The sequence below is a fragment of the Micromys minutus genome (assembly GCF_963924665.1).
Source record: "Micromys minutus genome assembly, chromosome: 24".
NCBI classification, from domain to species: domain Eukaryota; kingdom Metazoa; phylum Chordata; class Mammalia; order Rodentia; family Muridae; genus Micromys; species Micromys minutus.
Genome location: NC_137959.1, coordinates 32,368,256 through 32,385,525, shown reverse-complemented (window position 1 = coordinate 32,385,525; position 17,270 = coordinate 32,368,256). Strand labels below are relative to the sequence as shown.

Here is a 17,270-nt window from a genome sequence, read left to right as displayed (position 1 = left end):
CCCCGCGCAGGGCATTATGGGACAATGATGGCCGCTTTCAAACAGCTGAATTTGCCTCTTTGAGACCATTTGATCGAGCGGTAGCCGCGCTGGCGTTCCTAGATCAGAGACAGAAGGCCTCGAGAGTCGTGCTTGGTGAGGTGAGTGTCTCTTTCTCTTACCAGATTCTTCCTTCGGCAGCAATGGCGGTTCCAGGCGGCCGGCATCGGCTCGCGCTTATGTTTGGGCCCTGGTTTCAGAGTTCCTTTAGTTCTTGTTACCCAAGTTTCTCTATTCACTTGAGCGGTCCTGTGTCCACTCAGCTTACTCAGGACTTTGTCCTAGTTCTGGTCACATCCTGGTATTTGGGAACGGACCCACGGAGATCCAGGGATCTTCCTTGTGCCTTGTTTAGGACGGTAGCCTAACCTGTTACCTGATAGTTGGAGAGCCTGGGTAGGGCTCCTGACGCCTTCCTCTTTTCTCAGAGAAGAGTCCCCACTAGGTCTGGCGGAAAATCTATAAGTAGAATGTTAGCCCCAAGAGGGCGGGGAGTATGTTTTTCTTTTATCGGTATTGTTGCGAATAGCAATCGGCGTAAATACACATGCAGTAAGCAATGGATGACCAGAGTAGTTCATTGTGGCTTCTTTGCCACTGATCTTTCTCTATAATCTGGCCGTGGAACTCCTTATTTGCTATTTTGAGCAGCTAATTAACTCCTTCCTTTTCCTCGTGAATAACGTCTTCCTGTCCAGAGAGATGTTTGACTTCTTGCTCTCTTTTAATAAGTTATATTTAGTCAGACCTTTACTTTGCCATTTATTGTGCTATAGCAATTTATAAGACAGACAGGGAGACTGCTGGTATACAGATGACATCTTAGGACATAACTCATTGTTCAGATCATCTCAGCCTTCCTGTCATATGTATAGAGATGCAACTTTGTCTTTCTCTTCCACGTGATGCAACTCCAAATGAAACTCTTGCTTCTTCATCCTTATTTGTGCTGCAGCACTCCTTGGCAGGGCTGTGTGTGTTAATTAGAACACGGCAAAAGAAGTCTAGATTCCAAAGGTATAGTTCTCATGCTTTATCAACAATTGGAATGAGAATAATTAACTACATGCCTAGCACAGGTTCATGCTTATAAGACAGTGGTGTTAGATAAAGATGCATTTGATATCAGCTAAGCACCAGGGAGATCTTACAGTTTCTTAAACATGTTCTTGAAATGCTGAGTTTCCTTAAGTCCAGTTCTGATGGTTTGCATTTCTTCCAGAGGAACAGAGACTGTGATGGAGGACACCGCTGAGGACACCTCCATCCATCGCTTGGAAGGCACCGATTTGGACTCTCAGGTTGGCGGTCTTATTTGCAAGACCAAAAGTGCAGCCAGTGAGCAGCATGTCTTCAAAGCCCCTGCTCCCCGCCCTTCGTTGCTGGGACTGGACTTACTGGCCTCCCTGAAACGGAGGGAGCGAGAGGAGAAGGATGATGGGGAGGACAAGAAGAAATCCAGAGTCTCTTCTTACAAAGACTGGGAGGAGAGTAAGGATGACCAGAAGGATGCCGAGGAGGAGGGCGATGAGCAGGCTGGCCGAAGTAGCCGGAGAGACAGGTAAGGAAAGAGAGTAAAGATTGGTGGTCAGAAAATACTAGCCCAGATTTACCTCACTTCCTGTTGGACACCTAAGAGCTTTATAACTTTACTGCGATTTCATAATACTGGTGGCAGGTAGGAATTGCTAAGATTTGTGGGGAAGGCAGCTGAGTAGTGGATGCTTGGGTTCTTGCCATGTCCAGGCCTTTGGCCCCAGGGAGATGCAGTGGAGAGGACATATTGCTTGTTGGAGTGGCTGGAGGTAGAGGGAAATGTTTTCTTCCATGGAGTGCCCTTTCCTCACTCACCTCCTTGTTTCAGGCATTACCGACCCGCTCGGGTAGAGACTCCGTCCCACCCCGGGGGTGTGAGTGAGGAATTTTGGGAACGCAGTAGGCAGAGAGAGCGGGATCGGAGGGAGCATGGGGTCTATGCCTCATCAAAAGAAGAAAAGGATCGGAAGAAGGAGAAATCCCGGGATCGAGACTATGACCGCAAGAGAGACAGAGGTAAAGTGTATGGCACTCCTCCTGGGATTCATTAGCATGGAACCTGCAAGCCTCTGTTTCCCTGCCACAAGAACTTTTATAACAATACTCACTCATTGGACTTGGTTTGTATAGTGTGTGCCCCAGGGGTCTTGACCCTTTGAGATTATGGTTAGGAAGGAGTTGAAGGAACAGTACCTTGGCTTGTAGTACAGCTGCTTTGCTTGAGTGTGTGGTTCTTGTTTTGTTGTGAAAATTGGTGATAAAGGTAATCTTCTTAAGAAACCAGTGTTTACAGTAGTTCTGATGAGGGGAGAGGGCAGTGTTGTCGGACGAAGCGAGACAGACTCCAGCACTGGCCTCGCTCAGAATCATCTCTAGCTTGGAGGTCTGCTATACCAAAAACTGTCCACTTTTGGTTCTTGTGGGAGTTTGACCCTGTCGGCTATTGGGAGTGTGAGTGTGTGTCTCAGTCCATGACAAGTGTGAGTGGGGAGGCTTGTGCTTTCTACTGATGCACAGGGTGTGTGGTAGCATGAGGTACATATTTTTAAGCCCCGTGTGTGACTCTTACAACAGACGAGCGGGACAGAAGTAGGCACAGCAGCAGATCAGAACGAGATGGAGGTTCAGAGCGCAGCAGCAGAAGGAATGAACCAGAGAGTCCTCGACATTGGCCAAAAGGTATTCTCAGCTGTCCTCTGCAGTGGCTGGTAAGGGCTCAGGTGCTTGGAAGGCAGAATGGGAGGTAGCAGTGTTGCCAGGCAGTGAGTCAGAAATCCTAATTCCACTGTGACCCTCTTGAGTCCTGAGTCAGGTGGGTGTGGTCCTGCCCCTCTCTTGAGGTTCTTCCTGAGGGCATAGGCTGTTGGCTTCTTTAGGAGAGAGGCAGTTTGTTGCAAGTTTTTCAAGTGGTGGGAATCAGGGATTGTGGTAGATAAAGAAGGATTTATTGAAAAGGAGCTATTTGTTTTAAGATGAAGAAGTTGCAGAGGGAAATTGATTTTTTTTTTTCCAGTGTTGTTTTAAACAGTGAAAGCCAGAAACTCAGCCTCTTTAAACATTGTCAGGAGTATCTTATCTGTAACAAATAAGTACAAGGTTATGAAACAAGGAATAAGTTGTGGCTGTCCAGATGGCTTAGCTACTGAAGACACTTGCTGTCAAGCCTTTTGGTCTGAGTTGATTTTCCAGGATCCACATGATAGAAGGAGAACCAGCTCCTAAGAATTGCCATCCGATCTCTACACGCATGCTGTGGCACACGCACACACACACACACACACACACACACACACAGTTAGATATAAAGAAAGGTGATTAAGAATAAGTAGGGAAAGTAGATATAGTAGCTTATCCCTATAATCCCAGCACATTGGAATCTGAGGCAGGAGGATTGGAAGTGAGGCCAGTGTCAGCTACATAGAGATATGCTGTCTAAAGCCATGCCTCACTGGTATTGGATGTTTACTGTGGATGTCTCTGTGGTCCCAGATGCAGCCACCCCTTCAAGGTCCACCTGGGAGGAGGAGGACAGTAGCTATGGCTCTTCAAGGCGCTCTCAGTGGGAAACACCCTCCCCAACACCTTCCTATCGGGACTCTGAGCGGAGTCATCGGCCGTCCACTCGAGATCGAGACAGGTGATGGATGGATGGGACAGCCAGTCGTAGAGGGACACGGGCAGGGAGCGTTGCTGGTAGCTGGGGACACAGTTCACCTCAGTGACAGCTGATCTTGATGGTTCCCAGGTCTGTGAGGAGCAAGTCCTCAGATGACACACCACTGCCGACCCCCTCCTACAAGTACAATGAGTGGGCTGATGATAGAAGACACTTGGGGTCCACCCCACGTCTGTCCAGGGGCCGAGGTAAGGCCTGGGGGGCAGGAGGCAGTGAATGGTTTGGCTGGTCCCGATGGGGCTGAGTGGAGGCTGAGCTCAGGAACTGTGCAGCCTTGCAGCTCCTGTTGTCCTCGGGTCAGCTGGAGCGGTATGGACTGACCTCTGCCATCTGCTTTCCTTCAGGAAGACGCGAGGATGGTGAAGAAGGGATTGCATTTGACACGGAGGAGGAGCGGCAGCAGTGGGAGGATGACCAGAGGGTAAAGACGACATCTTCGAGGGGTTGGACAGGAGGTGGCAGACAGGGTGATAGGTGTTAGAGCCAAGGGCTCTGAGGGGCCCACCAGCAGGACTGGGCTCTAAGGAAGGTGGTTAATACGGTACTGTCCAGAGCCCTGGAACCTTTTGAGAGATACAGGCTTCCCAGTGAAGCCAGTCAGATGACCCAGGCAGTGGGCGCCTCTGTGTGGAAAGTGTGTCTCGGAGCCTGCCATGTGAGGTCCAAGCTGTGTAAAGCCTGCTGCCCTTCTCCAGGTCTCTCGCATGGGAGGGTTCTTCTGGAGTTCCTGGACTCTTACCAGAGGCTGCAGGTCCCCATGAGTATGACCCGCCCTTTGTTCTCATGCTTTGTCTCGTCTCTGCAGCAAGCAGACCGGGACTGGTACATGATGGACGAGGGCTACGATGAGTTCCACAACCCTCTGGCCTACTCGTCTGAGGACTACGTGAGGCGGCGGGAGCAGCACCTGCACAAACAGAAACAGAAGCGCATCTCAGCACAGCGCAGGCAGATCAACGAGGTGAGGCCGCAGCAGTGGCTGCCATAGGCTTAGAGCAGAGGTGGGGCATGTGGGAGGAGTCTTGGTGTGCCCAGCGATGACAGGACACAGCTGGCCGTTTACAGACAGGACCAGGTCACATATGCCACTGCAGAACAGGGGCGTGAGTGGGGCTCTTTGGGGTGCTTAGGAAACCTGGCTCCTGCTTCTCTCTCATGCCCTGTGCTGTGAGGGGCTGTGGGGGGAATGGCGTGGTGATACTGTCCTGGGTATGTGTTGTGTGTCTGAGTGGAGTAGGGCCGGTGTCCAGTTGCTTCTTGGGACAAAATTCTGCAAGGCCTCAGCTTCGGTGACTTCTGTCTAAGGAGCTGCAGGGTGCAGAGTCCCTTTATGATTCTGTGCACTTGCTTGGTGACCTTTCAGAATCACCTTTTAGCTGTAGGCTAAATGTGGCCCTCCTTGTGTCCCCACAGGATAATGAGCGTTGGGAGACTAACCGAATGCTCACCAGTGGGGTGGTCCATCGGCTGGAGGTGGACGAGGACTTTGAAGAGGACAATGCAGCCAAGGTGCATCTGATGGTGCACAACCTGGTGCCCCCCTTTCTGGATGGACGTATTGTTTTCACCAAGCAGGTAAGGCCTCTGGCAAGAGACCTGGAGGTTAGAAAGTGCTGAAGAGGAGGGAGGGAGAGAGGATTGGTACAGTTGTGTGTCGGTGCCAATGGGTAGTGCCTGTTTTACTAGGGCCCATGTACAACTGGCCCTCTGGTTGGCTTTAGTGACCAGTGAGTAATTTCTCTTCCTCCCCTACTTCCTGCAGCCAGAGCCTGTGATCCCAGTGAAGGATGCCACCTCAGACCTGGCCATCATTGCTCGGAAAGGCAGCCAGACGGTCCGCAAGCACAGGGAACAGAAGGAACGGAGAAAGGTTGGTGTCGTGCTACTAGGGCTGAGGTCCTTGAGGGTTTTCTTTTTTCCCCCTGTGGGAGGTGTCAGTGACTCCCATTGGCAGTCAGAGGATATACTTGTGTGGATCAAGAGGCAGCCAAGGAGAGTACTGTGTTCTACTCTACTTAAGAAACCATGGGGCCTGGTGTCAGGCACTGGAGGAATGAGGCCTTATATATGTAGCTTGGTACTGCCAGTGCATTGTGGGAATTTACTGTCTGCTGGATAAAGCCTGCCCTCTATCAGAATTGCCTCCACAGCCTACAGCCTAGTCAGCGGATGGAGTGACTTAACTCCTATTGTCATCTTCAGGCTCAGCACAAACACTGGGAACTGGCAGGGACCAAACTAGGAGACATAATGGGTGTCAAAAAAGAAGAGGAGCCGGATAAAGCTGTGACAGAAGATGGGAAAGTGGACTACAGGTGCGTCGTCTCAGCCAGTAGCAAGTTGGCTCCCTAGGTTGTGCTTGTGATGGAATCTCTGCTATGTTCTGATCCCGTCCTGAGTCTTGTCTTCTGAGTTTAGCTTTCCCCACTGTCACCACTGTTGATACAGTGATGGTTGTGTAGATTGAGGCTCAGGTTAAGGACTTTGCTTCAGGGCACACAGCTAGGAAATGGTGGTCCAGGGCAGGGTTTCTTTCCTCGGTCAGATCTCATTGCACCACGGTAAGGACGGCTGGCTTTACAGGCCTTAAAGGGCTCTCAGTTTGTCTCTGTTCATGGGGTTTGATGCAGCTGTTCTGTCACTGCTTGTCAGAGTCCCTGCATTGGCTCCCATTGCTCATCCTCTGACGATGTGTCCCATGGAACTGTTGTCTGGAGCTAATAGTACCTCCATGTAAAGTGTTCCAAATATGAGGTTGGTGTTGCTGGTCAGTCCTTACTGGTCTCTGGGTCATTAGTCCCTTAGGTTTCAGTTGTCAGATGACCAGGGTGACTGAGTGAAATTAGAAGGAGACACTTGAAGGTTGGGGAAGATCTGAGAGGGGGAAGGACTCTGGGGTCTTGGGATGTATGTGCGTGTATCAGACACTGATTGCTTACATAGAAACAAGGAAATATAGTGAGCTGTTCTCATTGTTCTTTGAAAACAGGCCTTTGTACTCTGCGGCCCTATTAAGGGAGGGAGGAATTCTGATCTATGTCCTGCGCTGTGTAGCCAGAACTGGGAGACTCCTATGGTTGTTTGAGCCTTTTAAGTCTGGTATTAGAATTGCCCGGGATCTTCTTTCTAAATTGCTGACCTGCTGGTTAATTTCAGCCCCTCTTGTGGACACACTTTGTTTAGGATAGGGGGTCTGCCCACCTGAGAGTCTGATGTCTAATCTTTATGTAGCTGTTTGGTCAGGTCTCTGGACTGTGTGTTGTGGATGATGGAGTCTTTGTGATATCTGACCCTTAGGCCCATTTAGATACAGTCTTGGATGCCCAGGCTGCTTTGGTGTCCAGGAGGTGACTGTTTCTTGTCACAGTTGTTCACATTCACAGTTAGCAAGAAGGGTAGCTAACTTCAGTGTGAGTAACAGTGTGGGTAGTCATGCGTGCCTCTGTGTTTCCCAGGACAGAGCAGAAGTTTGCAGATCACATGAAGGAGAAGAGTGAGGCCAGCAGTGAGTTTGCAAAGAAGAAGTCGATCCTGGAGCAGAGGCAGTACCTGCCCATCTTTGCTGTGCAGCAGGAGCTTCTCACCATCATCAGGTAATGTCCCCAGGCCCTGTGGCCCAGTGCCCCCAGTCCCCTCTGTCTCCTGTTTGTGCATTGCATCTAATGGGGAAGGGAAATACTTTCCCCTAATGGATTGGCTGAGTGTATGCTGCGTGCAGTAAGGTGACATTACTTCCTTTGGTGGTCCAGGTTCACCTTGACTGTGTCCCTGGCATTTCATGTGGAGGCACCATAAGATGCTGGTTTCTGGTGAAATCTCTCTGGTCAAGCGTGCTTCTTGGAGGGCTAGACTTTGCCAGAGGCAACAAGACTTAAGGCTTTTCACTCAGGCTGCTTGCTTGCTCTTCCCTGTAGAGACAACAGCATTGTGATTGTGGTCGGGGAGACGGGGAGCGGCAAGACCACTCAGCTGACCCAGTACTTGCATGAGGATGGGTACACGGACTATGGGATGATCGGGTGTACCCAGCCCCGGCGTGTGGCGGCCATGTCAGTGGCCAAGAGAGTCAGTGAAGAGATGGGGGGAAACCTTGGTGAAGAGGTGAGTGCACGTGAGGTCTGAACCGTTTAGTCTTTTCCTTATTGCTTCTGTCATTGTCTCTGGGGCCGAATAGTGAGTAGTGGCCACTTTCTGAGCTCTGTGACCCGCAGGTGGGTTACGCCATTCGCTTTGAAGACTGCACTTCTGAGAACACCTTGATCAAATACATGACTGATGGGATCCTGCTCCGCGAGTCCCTCCGGGAGGCCGACCTGGACCACTACAGTGCCATCATCATGGATGAGGCTCACGAACGCTCTCTCAACACCGACGTGCTTTTTGGGCTGCTCCGGGAGGTAAGGGCTGCGGGCTCTATTTCTTCTGTGGCTCAGGTGCTCTGGGTGAGTCTTCCTCGGAAGCTCCCAGGTCACCTAGTCAGCTCTGCTGTGTCTTCACGCTAAGCCGAGTGACTTCTGGTTCATGCTGTAGTTCCATTGCCTAGTCGGACAAAGCTACCAGTGGTATCTGTGGTAATGAGCTGAGACTGAGGTCCCAAGTCCTCAGGAGCCTCTGTTGTCTCCTCCTAGGTTGTGGCTCGACGCTCAGACTTGAAGCTCATTGTCACATCAGCTACTATGGATGCAGAAAAATTTGCTGCCTTTTTTGGGAATGTACCCATCTTCCACATCCCTGGGCGGACTTTTCCTGTTGACATCCTCTTCAGCAAGGTACAGAGGCCTCTGTGCTTTGGCATCTCTGGTGAAAAGTCAGCTGGAGGAGGGGGTATAAGTTGGTGAAAATTTAGTGAGTCTGAGGAAGGGTTGAGTCCTTGTTTCTGAAATAAGGAGCCTGGGGTACCAGTTCTAATTGTAAGGGCCTCCCTCGGCTGTTGGCTCATTCTGAGGTTGGCATCGCTCAGTCCAGTGCCGCAGCTCAGATGGGATGAGGCTGTGTGTCTACTGGGGGCTGCTGACCTATGGTGTCCTTGTTCCCTTTTTATGGCCCTCTGCTGTGTTCAGACCCCACAGGAAGATTATGTGGAGGCCGCGGTGAAGCAGTCCTTGCAGGTACACCTGTCTGGAGCCCCTGGAGACATCCTTATCTTCATGCCTGGCCAAGAGGACATTGAGGTGCGTGCTTTGGTCACCACTGGGGCAGATGGGAACCCTCTGCATGGGAGTTTTGGGCTCCAGGGTCTCATGACTCCTTCCTGTACCCCAGGTGACGTCTGACCAGATCGTGGAGCACCTGGAGGAGCTGGAGAACGCGCCTGCCTTGGCTGTGCTGCCTATCTACTCCCAGCTGCCTTCTGACCTTCAGGCCAAAATCTTCCAGAAGGTCCGATGCTTCTGTCTGGGTGTCTCTTGGTGTCCCTCAAAGGGGCAAGAAGTGGGGATGTTTCTTTCCTAAGGGAGCAGGTGTGAAGTGGGCTTTTCTTGCCTGTTCAGTCTTTCCCTCCCCAAAACTTACCTTTCCTCCTGCATGTCCTGATTGGCCCTAGGCTCCAGATGGCGTCCGGAAGTGTATCGTTGCTACCAACATTGCTGAGACGTCTCTGACTGTTGATGGCATCATGTTTGTTATCGACTCTGGCTACTGCAAGTTAAAGGTGAGGAATGATACAGGAGGTAGGATTCTGAGGCTTCTCCCAAAGTGAGTTCAGCATAGAGACCCTCTTTAGTTGCATGAGAGTCTTAGGCTAACATTTAGTGAGCACTGATCAGGCCATGTGTTTGGTTCAGCCTATCCTTGGGTAGCTTGATGGTATAGATGATCCAAGTAGCTCTGTGATGGTCACAGGGCTGGTATTGATGTAGAAACTTCTGAGGCTCTCTTAAGTCTCCTGGTTCTAAATTGACAGTCACCAACATTGCTAAGTCACGTCCTTGTAGTGAACAGTAACTGGGTTTACCTTTGTCTCAGGACATCTTTTCTTTCTCCTCACCCCATCCTTCATCAGTTCTTTTGTGTCCCCCACTAGGTCTTCAACCCCAGGATCGGCATGGATGCTCTGCAGATTTACCCCATTAGCCAGGCCAATGCCAACCAGAGGTCAGGGAGAGCTGGCAGGACGGGCCCAGGTCAGTGTTTCAGGTAGGAGCCCTGTGCTAGCCTGCCTCTTAGGGCAGTGCTGAACTACTGCTTAGAACCCAGGTGGGGGTGCGGGGTTTGTCTGGTACTGGCTGCCCCTAGAGCTGATCCCCAAACCTGGTGCTGCTGAGAGCTGCTTCTTGATTAAAAAATTATGCATTCATCAGAAATTCAGAAATGATAACTGATACAGATGTTAAGACAGTAAAACCTTGCTGTAATTCTAGTCTCAGGCAGTTTGGCTCCCACAGGCACATACAGGGCTCCAGCAGAAGAGCCAAGGTTAGAAGAAAGAAAGGGGCTCAGCAGATGAGTGGGTGGGTCGTGACCCTGTTTGTGAATTTGTTGGCTGGTTGGGGTCATCCTTGTGAGATTGTAATAATTATTCGACATTCTGCTGAGTGGTCCCTGGGTGTAGCTAATCCTCGTGAGAGGCTGGAGGACAGGGCAGGTGCAGCCCAGTCATTGGCTTCTCCCTGGCAGACTCTACACACAGAGCGCTTACAAGAATGAACTCCTGACCACCACCGTGCCCGAGATCCAGAGGACCAACCTTGCCAACGTGGTGCTGCTGCTCAAGTCCCTGGGGGTGCAGGACCTGCTGCAGTTCCACTTCATGGATCCACCCCCCGAGGACAACATGCTGAACTCCATGTATCAGCTCTGGATCCTCGGAGCCCTGGATAACACAGGTGTGTGGCCGGGACCTGGTGGGCCTCAAGTGACTGACAGGTTCTTGCCTTTGTCCACTGTTCACTGCAGTTCTGGCTTTGTTCTCCCCTCGCAGGAGGTCTGACTTCCACGGGGCGGCTGATGGTGGAGTTCCCCCTGGACCCGGCGCTCTCCAAGATGCTCATCGTGTCCTGTGACATGGGCTGCAGCTCCGAGATCCTGCTCATTGTCTCCATGCTCTCCGTCCCTGCCATCTTCTACAGGCCCAAGGTGGGCGGTGCTGGCCTCTCAGGGACGAGGGTCTGTCCTCTGTGTCATGGGATGGGGTAGATTCTGTCTCTGCTGTCTTCTCTTAGGCTGGTTAGGGGGCGGTGGGAAGGCTGCGTCCTTGTAGTGTTTTGGAAATTTGCAAGACCTTTTTGACCTTGTGGTATGGTTCTGCCTGAGACCTAACGTTTTAGCTTATTTTGTTATAAATTGTTTTTATTCTATGTTGTTAGGCATACTGATGTGTGAGCAGGTATAGTGTGAGGGTCCTCGGGATATGCCCTGTGGGTTTAGCCTCCCCATGCCTGTTAAAATTGTGTTTCTTTTCCTAGGGCAGAGAGGAGGAGAGCGATCAGATCCGGGAGAAGTTTGCTGTCCCTGAAAGTGATCATCTGACCTACCTGAATGTCTACCTGCAGTGGAAGAACAACAATTACTCCACCATCTGGTGCAATGACCATTTCATCCACGCCAAGGCCATGCGGAAGGTGGGTGGCAGTGCAGAGGGGTGCGGTCTGGAGAGGGGAGGGTGGGGAGGGAGGAGGGCTCCATCCTGTTCTGCCTGTGTTATCTCTAGGTCCGGGAGGTCCGGGCCCAGCTTAAGGACATCATGGTGCAGCAGCGGATGAGCCTGGCCTCCTGTGGCACCGACTGGGACATTGTCAGGAAGTGTATCTGTGCCGCCTATTTCCACCAGGCGGCCAAGCTCAAGGTGAGTCGGGAGCCACAGCCTTGGCCCTTCTGCTCTCCCAGTTTCCTAGGTCTGCCTGCTCTCTCGGGCAGTTTTGAAGAGCTAGGCTTCCCCTAAGTGTGTCAAGACCATATTGGTGATGTGGCTACCTATTTTCTCTCCTAGGGGATTGGGGAGTATGTGAACATCCGTACAGGGATGCCCTGCCACTTACACCCCACCAGCTCCCTCTTCGGAATGGGTTACACCCCTGACTACATTGTGTATCACGAGCTGGTCATGACCACTAAGGTGAGTCTCGCCCAAGGCCATACAGGGCCATTGGCCAGGGCCAGGCCTTTGCGTTGTTCTGCTGCCTGTGTAGAGCTCTGGAGACTTGAGACTCAGTTTTTACTGCAGGGCCTTTGGGGCTGCTTTTCAGCTTGGTGTTCCTGTGGTGATTATCAAATTAACAAAAAGGAGTACTGTGACCTCAGCCAGAGGATTGCCCCCTGCTGCCTGCTGGCAAGAGCGGCCCTGCTAGTGCCATCCAGGAGCCTGTTGGATACTGAGGGCTGTTTACTCACACAGGGGAGTGGGTGGAGAAGGGATGACAGTTCTAGTGTCCCTTGCATTTCCCAGCCTTACATTTGGCTCCTTATCATGACATCATGCTGGGAGGGGCATAACTCCCTGGTGACCTCTGCTTTCTTGCCCTTGTGCCCACAGGAGTACATGCAGTGCGTGACGGCCGTGGATGGGGAGTGGCTGGCGGAGCTGGGCCCCATGTTCTACAGTGTGAAACAGGCAGGCAAGTCTCGGCAGGTAAGCATCCTGCTGTTTGCCTGCTATGAAGGCTCTTCGTGGTCTAATTCCACACTTCTCTCCAAATGTAAAAGCGACCAGCTAGCCTGACTGGCCGATGTCCTGCGCTCCTTTGGTTGTGGGTTGGCTGGGCCTCTTTTACTCTTTAAACTTAATCAAAAACTTCAAATATTCATAAACTAGACAGTGTTCTAAGGAAGCCACTGTAGTTGACCTCAGTCATTTTCATTTGTTTTGCCCACTTTCCACCCATCCCTTGTCTGAAGATGGTCATTGGATCCTTAAGTGTTTGACGATGGCTAGGACTTACTTCCACAGCATGGCCTCTGTGCAGTGCCACTCCTAACAGTTAATCTTCGTGTCACTAAGTCTCCAGTTCTCATCCAGAGTTTCCATTTATCTCTGAGATAACATCTCACAATTGATTTACTTGGGATGGGACATCGCCGTGGTGGCTGTGTGCGTTAATACCTTTGTTCCGGGACAGGACCTTCTTTCTGTCTTTATGACATTGATTTATTGGAGCAGTTGTCATGTGTCCTCTAGGATATTCCACAGCACGCACTTGGCTAATTACTTCCTGTCTCTGTCAGGTTTACTTCAGTAACTAAAGGCCTGGGTGGGTCTGTTCAGCTGTGCTGTGGGGATGTGTGCATGTGGTTGCAGTTGTGGTCCTGGTGGTGTGGGCTCGCCTCTGTCCAGTTCTTCCACCTATAACTCCACCTCAGACACTTCGCTCTGTCATTGAGGGGTGTGAAATGTGACTCTGCTTGTATTCCCGTTCTTTCACATACTTCTCTGGGACAAACAGTGTCTTCATGATTTCTCTGTACTTCCTGGCATGGTCATGAACTTGATTAGAAGAACGTGTGCACTGGGCTCCGGCTGTAGCTCAGCAGTGAACCACTGGCATGTGCTCAGCCTCCAGTAGACAGGAGAAAAATGGGAAACCTTGACTTGAGGTTGCCTCGCCTGTTCTTGGGGTTGGGGGTGCTCTGTGGGTAAGATACTTGCTGTGCAAGCATGGTGATGGAAGTTCAAATCCCCAGCACCCATATCAAAGTGCTGGGAATGGCCATGCGTGTCTGCAGCCCCATCACTGGAGGTCAGACACAGGTGAGTCTTGGAAGCCTGACCTTCAGTCTAACTGAAGGTGAGCCTAGGTGAACTTCAGGTTCAGTGAGAGCCCCCATTTCAAGGAATAAGGTGAAGAACCAGCCTACCTCTGGCTCGTGCATGGCCTCATCTTCCCATACATGTACACGTAGACACACACACACACACACACACACAGAGAGAGAGAGAGAGAGAGAGAGAGAGAGAGAGAGAGAGAGAATGTCAGTACTTACCAGCTTGCATGGAGTGCTGAGTGGTGATTGGCTTAGTAGACTAGCTTATCCAGTATCTATCTTGAATATTTTACAAAATGTCCTGGAAAGTACCCTTGGTGCTGGGACATAGAGCTACACAGGCCTGGGTTCTCAGAGCTGGTCCCAAGCACAAATGCAGCCTCTGAAGCCAGACCCATCTGCCTTTCTCCAGGAGAATCGTCGTCGGGCTAAAGAGGAGGCCTCTGCCATGGAAGAGGAGATGGCCCTAGCCGAGGAGCAGCTGCGCGCCCGGCGGCAGGAGCAGGAGAAGCGCAGCCCCCTGGGCAGTGTCAGGTGAGGCTTGGCAGTGGGGAAGCACCCAGGGCCAGGCAGGTGCTGAGACGGGTCAGAAAGGTTGTCAGTTTAAAGCAGAAATTGGTGCAGAGGTCGTGTTGTGCCAGGTGGTCACATACGGAGGCAGTAGTTGGACAACTTGGAGGCACAGGTGTCCACTGTAGTTCTTGGTCATCATCTTGTAGATTCAGGGCCCGAAGTGGGCTGAGTCTTGGTGTGGGTCTTGCAGCTTTATTGTCAGGCAAGGGAGTTGGAGAAAAAAATGCCAGACAGAAGAGAGCCTTGGGCTTCTGCAGCTGTGCTCCTGTGATGCAGGGAGTCAGGTCACATGTGACAGTTAGGGCACAGTCCTCTGTGGGGCTGTCCTCACTTCACACACCACCAGCAGGCTTCCTCCTTAGATCTGGGGATTCCCACAGACTTGGTCTGGTTTCTGGTTGGATTCAGGAAGCCCGGCAGAGTTCAATTTGATAATTCTTATCACTGAAAAAGAACTGGAATGAACCAAAGGAAAAGCTGTGTAGAAGAAGGTGTCCTAAATGTGAAGATTCCTTTGTCCCTGAGCCATTACCCTGGCACATTGGTTTGAGGTAGTATATACTCACAGGATTTGCCAGTTAGGCACACTTTGTAGATTGTTGGTCATTGAATGCAGCCTCTGTGGATTAGGCTGATAGAACATGGCTCAGAACCTGAGCTCTCAGCATGTGACCGGTCTCTTTGGCCAGACATTCAGCTCCAAGTCACTCAAGGTGACCATGAGCTGCCAGGAGTGTTTGAGTAGCAGAGACACTGATCATTTGACTAATTCCTCCAGGAACTGGGGACAAAGGCAAGTGCTGTGCTTTGTCACACAGTTGAAGTAGGGACCTGATTATCTAGGACCACAAAAGTTGTTGTTTAAAAATGCACTGTGAACATTCCTTAAGAGATGCCCCAGTGGATGACTTCCTTTATTAGTCTTGTCAGAGGTGGAAAGTAAGGGATGCAGTGTGTGCCGAGTGTGAGGTCCATCAGCCTTGAAGCTGCTGGGCGTTGGGTCGGAAATAGCAAGGCTTCAAGGCCTTTGGTTCTGTTGAGCTCCTGCTCAGGGAGAAGCATTGTTTCCTATCCCTTTCTGTGTGTCCAGATCCACAAAAATCTACACTCCAGGACGGAAAGAGCAGGGGGAACCCATGACGCCTCGCCGCACACCAGCTCGCTTTGGACTGTGAGCTGAGGCTGTCCCAGGAGAAGATGGCATCCAGGTACTAAGTTCTTGGCTCTCCAGCCTGTGTTCCCTAAGGACTTGGACAAAGGCTTTTACCTGCGTGTTCATCTCTGGGTCATCAAGCCTGGGGCAGTTCCTGCGAAGTCTGGCTGTGCCCCAGGAGGAGGCAGTCCTGCTCGGCAGGAGCCTGGTGCAAGGCGAATTAGCTGCTTGAGCAGCAGGGGTGGCTGGACCATCACACCCACTTAACCTGTCCCCAGGATTCTTGGCAGACTGCCTCGCTGTGACTGAAACTTTTCTAATCCTTGTGTAAAGGAGCAAGATAGAGGCAGAGAAACGTGTAATTTGGTCATCACATGGGATTTGGAAATAAATATATTATTTGTACAATGTAATTGCATTTAAAATTTTTTTCTTTTACTGCTCTCATCCCTGTAATAGAGACAGGAGATTCAGGGCTCTTTGTGTTCCTGGGTAGCTCTTTCTAGAACGTTAATTCTCAGGGTGGCTTTTTTGTGGGCATGACTGTGTGTGTACACGTTTGGGTGCTTTTATATATGTGTGTGTGCATGTGTGTACATGGGCATGTAAAAGAGGCCAGAGGGTGATCATGGGTGCTTTCCTTAGTTGCTGGCATTGAGCAAGCTGCAGGGATCCACCTATGTCTGCCCCTTAGTATGTCTGCACCTGTCTCTGTCCTAGGTGTAGAGACTTGACTTAAGTCATCCAGCACAGGAGAGGCCACACTCTGGGAATACCACTGTTCCTGAGACTGGTAGACAGTGGTAAGGCCTTGTGACTTACATATGGGAGGGAGCGGAGCGGGGGCTTTCCCGGGGATAGGTGTCTAGGTTGGGAAGGAGAGGGGTAGCTTCTTTAAGACGTGTGCTGTTTAGAGGTTCCTGGCTGCTTGCTTGGGAAACCTAACCTTGGCCTTGGGTGAGAAGGCTAAGAGAGGGTATCTAGGTGGCTCAGAGAAGATGGCTAGGTAGGGTGCCCATTCACAGGTTCAGGCTTAGCATACAGTGGACTTGGAAGAATGAGGTTCTGATTGATAGTTTTATGACTGATGAGCCAAGACCATGAGCACAAACCCCTTTACACACTCCTGTAGATGAGAAACACAGTTTATCACGAAAGCTGTGGGTCTGATGCAACTTCATTTAAAAGTAAGAAACACTTGGCTAAGGACACAGGTGCCACAGGATGCATGGATAGCCTCCTGCTCCTGCAGGTCTGCTCGCCAGCTTCCTCTGGTGATAGCTGATCCTCTTTCTAGCGGACAGAAACATTTTTAAAAATGTTCTGTGGTCTCTTTACACATATGACCCTGATGTGAACTGACATTGGACTTGCTGGAGTTGGGGTACCGGTGCCTAGACAAGTCTATAAAATGGCTCTGCCTGGATCTGGGTGCTTTGTTCTCAGTCATCTGAGTTAATCCTTTGTGGTTGACTTAATTTTATATATGCTATTAAATAAAGCTTTTTCATTCAGCTGCATATTGATATCCCCTTGCCCAGTCCCATTATTGAAGTCTATCCCTTTCCCCATTGAATGAATGGTCTTGTCCTTATCAAAAATCATGTGACCATATGTGCAAGGTGTTTTATCTGGGCTTTCTGTACAGTTCCATTGGTCAGTAGGACTGTTCATGACAAGACCATCGTAGCTTTGCAGGTTCAAGGGATTAGCACACTTGCAGAGGACCCAGGCTTAATTCTCCAACGCCTACATGATGGCTCACAACCATTTGTAACCCCCCATCCCCCAATCTTCCCACTTCTGGCAGACATACACGTGGTATATAGGCAATATATCCATACACACACATAAAAGAAGTATGTAAAACAAATTTTAAGATCAGACCACGAGTTCTTCCTTTTTATGATTATTTTGAGTTCCTCTAAAATTATATGTGGATCTTAGCATGGGGTTTTCCATGTCTGCAAAGGATATTGGAATTTTGATAGAAATTGCACCAAATCTATAAATCCGTTTGGGTAGGATCAGTAGATGGGTACTAAGGTTTCCGTCATGAAGATGGACTGTGTTTCTATTTATGTCTGCTTTAGCAAT

The 17,270-nt window shown here is 50.5% G+C and overlaps 1 protein-coding gene across 1 annotated transcript; it reads left to right on the top strand.

Moving 5' to 3' along the window:
* Nucleotides 1-18: 18 nt before the first annotated feature.
* Nucleotides 19-15,535, top strand: DHX38 (DEAH-box helicase 38). The gene is made up of 27 exons (XM_080937374.1): nt 19-140; nt 1,262-1,600; nt 1,904-2,091; nt 2,650-2,754; nt 3,565-3,712; nt 3,821-3,939; nt 4,096-4,172; nt 4,557-4,712; nt 5,165-5,326; nt 5,514-5,621; nt 5,954-6,066; nt 7,207-7,344; nt 7,666-7,852; nt 7,963-8,148; nt 8,380-8,520; nt 8,812-8,922; nt 9,014-9,130; nt 9,294-9,401; nt 9,774-9,886; nt 10,367-10,575; nt 10,671-10,825; nt 11,155-11,310; nt 11,400-11,534; nt 11,679-11,804; nt 12,222-12,317; nt 13,860-13,981; nt 15,111-15,535. The coding sequence occupies exons 2-27, from the start codon at nt 1,278-1,280 to the stop codon at nt 15,193-15,195; spliced, it is 3,684 nt and encodes a 1,227-aa protein (XP_080793500.1). The 5' UTR covers nt 19-140; nt 1,262-1,277; the 3' UTR covers nt 15,196-15,535.
* Nucleotides 15,536-17,270: the final 1,735 nt, after the last annotated feature.

What these genes read in the sequence shown, in the direction of transcription:
- DHX38 (XM_080937374.1), top strand. Translation starts at nt 1,278, where the DNA reads ATGGAGGACACCGCTGAGGACACCTCCATCCATCGCTTGGAAGGCACC. An exon ending in TTTTTGGGCTGCTCCGGGAG is followed by an intron (nt 8,149 to 8,379) that starts GTAAGGGCTGCG and finishes GTCTCCTCCTAG; the next exon opens with GTTGTGGCTCGACGCTCAGA. An exon ending in AGGCCAAAATCTTCCAGAAG is followed by an intron (nt 9,131 to 9,293) that starts GTCCGATGCTTC and finishes GATTGGCCCTAG; the next exon opens with GCTCCAGATGGCGTCCGGAA.